Genomic DNA, 4,509 nt, shown 5'->3' on the forward strand with positions numbered 1-4,509 from the left:
TGGGGGCCCGGGGGGGCTCCGTGGGCCGAGGAGGGTACGGGGGGCTCCTGGAGGGTTTCGGGAGGTGTCTGGGAGGTCCCACAAGGGGTCGGGAGGGCTTGGGGGGTCCCGGGCGGGGCCCGGAGCCACCTCGCTCACCTGCAGCCCCGCGCGACGCTGGCGCCGGGCGCGCCGTGATGACGTCACGAGGGCGGGGCCAAGAGGGTCCCGGTTCAGCCGCAGCTGGGGCGGGGCACAGCGATTGTGGGCGGGGCTAAACGGGGCGGGGCCCCAAATGATTGGAGCGGTGAAATGACGGGCGGGGCCCGGCGGCTGCCGAGCGGGCGCCAAGGTGGCTCAGGGGAGCCGCCATCTTGGGACGCACTACACGGTGTCCACAGCAGGGGAGCAGCTGTTAATAAGGATTTTTGTGCGTTCCCCCCAAAAGACCACCCCCACCCCACAGGGGGAGCACAATCTTCCCCCACTGCCGCCCCCTCATCCCAGCGCACCCCCAAAGAACAAGGCCTGAGCCAGGCTCCGTTTTGATAGCAAACTGTACTGGAATGGCCCCGTTAGAGCTGTGGGCTGAGCCCGGGGGGGGCCGCAGCAGGGGCAGGGGGGGCCGCGTAGGCGCTGCCAGGGCCCCCCAGGAAGGGTCCGGCGGGGGGAAAGGGCAAGAGGTGCCCGGACAGGACGAGCGGCCCGAGGGCGAAGAGCGCGGCTGGGTCCTCAGGGGGGGGCTGGGGGGGTGCAGGGGGGGGCAGGGGGGGCCCCATCGAGGTTTCGGGGACCCCCCCAGGGCCAGCGCCCCCCGCCTGGCGCCGCTTCTTGCCCTTGGCCGAGACCTTCCGGTTGCGGGTCTGGATCCCGTCCTTGCGCATCGTCAGCGGCCGGTTCACCTGGGGGGGCAGAAGCGGGGGTGTGGCGGGGTTCCCAAACCCCGGGGAGAGCTCTGGACCCCCCCCCAGATCCCACCCCCCCGCCTTCAGTGATGGAGCCCTGGGGGACCCTCAAGAATTCCCTCCCAGGCCCCCTTACCCTCACTGAGCTGAGCATGTGGGAGGATTTGGGGGTTTTGGAGGTCCCAGGGTGGTGCTGGGGCGATTCTGGGGTGCTGCACCCTCACCCAGTGCAGTTTGTAGTAGAGTGCACAGGTGTCGCACACGAGGCCTGGGGCGGTTTAAGGATATTTTGGGGTGTTTTAGGGATGTTTTGGGTCTCTCACCCGGTGCAGTTTGTAGTAGAGCCCGCAGGCGTTGCAGACGGGGTCCCCGCGGGGGCTGCGGCGCCACAGGGTCGTGGTGCTGGTCTGGCAGTTGCTGCACACGGTGCCGGCACGTTTGCTCACCAGCTGCGGAAAACGGGTCAGGGAAAATTTGGGGTTGGGAGCGGGAATAGAGGAGGTCTGGGGGGGCTAAAATGGGATTGGGGCGAGAGGGTTTGGGCTTAATTTGGGGGTGTAAGAAGGGGTTTGGGGGGAGAAAAAGGGTATTTGGGAGTGCAAGAAGAGGCTTGGGGAATTTTGGAGTGTCTGGGGTAGACTGGATGGGGGTTTGGGAGGGGCTGGGGGTGACTAAAGGGGGATTTGGGGGCATAAAGATGGATTTAGGGGGACTAGAGGTGGATTTGGGGGTGACTAGAAGGAGTTTTGGAGTGTAAGGAGTGGTTTAAAGGGGATTTGGAGAGGTTTTGGGGGCAGAAGAAGGGGTTTGGAGGGATTAAAGGATTTAGGTTGTAAGGAAGGGTTTAGGGGGATTTGGGGAGCGCTGGGGGGACTAGAGAGAGTTTGGGGGGGTCAGGAGGGGAATTTGGAGAAGATTAAAGGGAATTTTGGGGGTGTAAGGAGGTGTCTGGGAGAATTTGAGGAGGTTTGGGGAGGATTTTGGGAGTGTAGCTGGGGGAGAATAAAGGAGGATTTAGGGTGTGTGGAGGGCATTGGGGGAATTTGGGGGTCCTTGGGGTGGATTTAGGGGTCCCTGGGGATGATTTTGGGCTCACCAGGCCCTTCTTGGGACAGATGAGGGGCTGGTTGTGCTCACTGAGCCCGTAGTTTGGGGTGATTTTGGGATTATTTTGGGGTGGGAGTTTCTGAGGCCCCAGGTGAGGATTTTGGGGGGATTTGAGGGTGGTTTTGGGGCTCACCAGGCGCTTCTTGGGGCGGATGAGGGGCCGGTTGTGCCCGTTGAGCCGGTGGTACAGCCCGCAGGCATTGCACAGGTAGTGCCCGGTGCCGTCTCGGCGCCACAGGGGCGTCGCTGTGGCCCCGCAGTTCACGCACTCCCGTGCCTCTGCCCAGTACAGACCAGTAACCGGTACAAACCAGTACTGACCAAGAGAAACCCCCACTGACCCACACAGGGCAATGCCCATCCCAGTGCACCCCACAATGTCCACCCCCACTTGGGACGTTCTGGCCAACATCAACCGGTACGAATCAGTCTGCACCAGTATAAACCAGTCTGCACCAGTACAGACCAGTACTAAACCCCTCGAGACCACTGTAGGGCAGCAACCAGCCAGTACCCCCCAAAGTTCCAACTTTCTGTCCAACATCAACCAGTGCAAACCAGTTTAGACCAGTGCAGACCAGTACAAACCAATACAGACCGGTGTAAACCCACATGGACTACCAGAGCACACCCTCCAGCATCCACCCCCAGTTCCCACACTCTGCCCAGTATCAACCAGTCTGAAGTAATACAAACCAGTACAAACCTCTACAAGGCAACACCCACACCAGCATCTACCCCCAGCCACTATAAACCAGTCTGAACCAGTAAAAACCAGTACAAGCCACTGTACACCAGTACACACCAATAAAAACCAGTACGGACCAGCAAAACAACCGGGCACACCAGCAGGCCCCTCCCTGCGCGCCCCCAATTCACACACTGCCCAGTATAAACCAGTATAAACCAGTATGGACCGCTATGGAACCGCAAGCACCAGTACACAGCAGTATGGAGCAGTAGGAACGAGTACAGACCACTACGGAACAGCAGGAACCAGTATGAACCAGTATCAGGCAGGAGAAAGCACGGGGCAGCCCAGTACACATCCCAGAGCACTCCTGCAGCTCTGACCAGTACAGGCCAGTACCAACCAGTATAAACCAACAACAGCAACCTCCGCAACACAACACCCACCAGTATGGACCAATATAAACCAGTATAACTCCACATGCCAACACAAACCAATCTGTGCCCTAGAACACACCAATCCAGGCCCCAGTACAGACCAGTACAAACTCCAGTAAGCTTTCCAGTGCACCCCAGTAATCTCCACCAGTCCCTCCCAGTGCCCCCCAGTCCTTCACAGTGCCCCCCATCCCAGTCCCTCCCCCAGTGCCCCCCCAGTCCCTCCCAGAGCCTCCCAGTGCTCCCAGTCTCACCGCAGGGCGGGGGCACGGGCGGCAGGAGGGGTCCCGTGGGAGGGGGGCTCCGGGGGGGCTGCAGCAGCTCCAGGAACTGGGGAGGCTCCGAGTGGGGAGGGGTCCAGGAGGGGCCCCCCAGGGACCCCCCCTCAGCCCAGGGCACCAGGGACAGGCGGCCTGGGGGACACGGGGACAGCCGTGAGGTGGGGGGCGACACGGGGACAGGGGAGGGCGCGGGGACAGGGGGCACAGGGGGACATGAGGGACATTAGAGACAAAGGGGGATCTGGGCAGTGGGGGCTTGGGGATATTGGGGACAAGGGGGACATGAGGGGACGCTGGTGAGAGGGTGAGGGGGACACGGGGGGCACAAAGGGACAGCTGTCAAGGGCCATGGGGACATTAGGGACATGGGAACATCGGGGACCAGGAGGATGAGGAACAGAGGGGGGGTACGGAGGGGGGCACAGCAGGGGGGGCATGAGGGATTTGGGGAGACAAAGGGGATCCTGGGGGGTGGCTGGGACAGAGGGGACACGGGGAACAGAGGGGACACGAGGGCACATCGGGGTACCTGGGGGGGGGTATGGGGCCAGCAGCCCCCCCGGCTCCAGCCCATCAGGGCCCCCCAGCCCCAGGAATGCTCCGGCCTCGTCGGGGAACGGTGGGGGCCCCTCTGGCCCCCCCAATGCCACGAACTCCATGGGGGGCCCCAAAACGCAGCTCTGGGGGGGCAAGGGTGCCTGCAGAGACCCCCAAATCAGCACCCCATGCCCCAAACCCATCAGTGCCCCCCAAATCAGTACCCAAACTACCTGTGTGCCCCCCACAAATTGTCATCTGGACCCCCAAGCTCCCCAAACCCTAAGGTTCCCAAAATAGGGTGTGGGGGTTCCCCAACCCCTGGGGGTCACAGCCCTCTGCCAAATTCTCATCCAGACCCCTAGGGACCCCCAAACCCCAGTCCCACAATTGGGGGGGTCCCACACATTTGGCTGCCCTCCTAAATTAGTGCCTGAATCTCAGGAACCCCAAATTGGGGGAGGGTCCTGGATCCCTGGGTGCCCTCAAACCCCCAAAGTCCCCGAACTGGGAGGTCCCAAACCCCTGGGTGCCTCCCCAAATCAGCACCCAGACCCCTTCTCCCCTCTCCC

At 62.2% G+C, this 4,509-nt stretch overlaps 1 protein-coding gene across 1 annotated transcript in view; it reads right to left on the reverse strand.

Moving 5' to 3' along the window:
* Positions 1-518: 518 nt before the first annotated feature.
* GATA1 (GATA binding protein 1) overlaps positions 519-4,509 on the reverse strand; it is a 5,322-nt gene continuing 1,331 nt past the window's right edge. The window contains exons 2-6 of the mRNA XM_019005441.2: positions 3,930-4,098; positions 3,374-3,532; positions 2,125-2,270; positions 1,208-1,333; positions 519-881 (exon numbers count right to left, since the gene is read on the reverse strand). Of these exons, the coding sequence (XP_018860986.2) occupies positions 555-881; positions 1,208-1,333; positions 2,125-2,270; positions 3,374-3,532; positions 3,930-4,098 (927 nt within the window). The 3' untranslated portion in view covers positions 519-554. The remainder of the gene's footprint in view (positions 882-1,207; positions 1,334-2,124; positions 2,271-3,373; positions 3,533-3,929; positions 4,099-4,509) is intronic.

This window comes from Parus major, unplaced genomic scaffold (genome assembly GCF_001522545.3).
Source record: "Parus major isolate Abel unplaced genomic scaffold, Parus_major1.1 Scaffold353, whole genome shotgun sequence".
In the NCBI taxonomy this organism is placed as follows: domain Eukaryota; kingdom Metazoa; phylum Chordata; class Aves; order Passeriformes; family Paridae; genus Parus; species Parus major.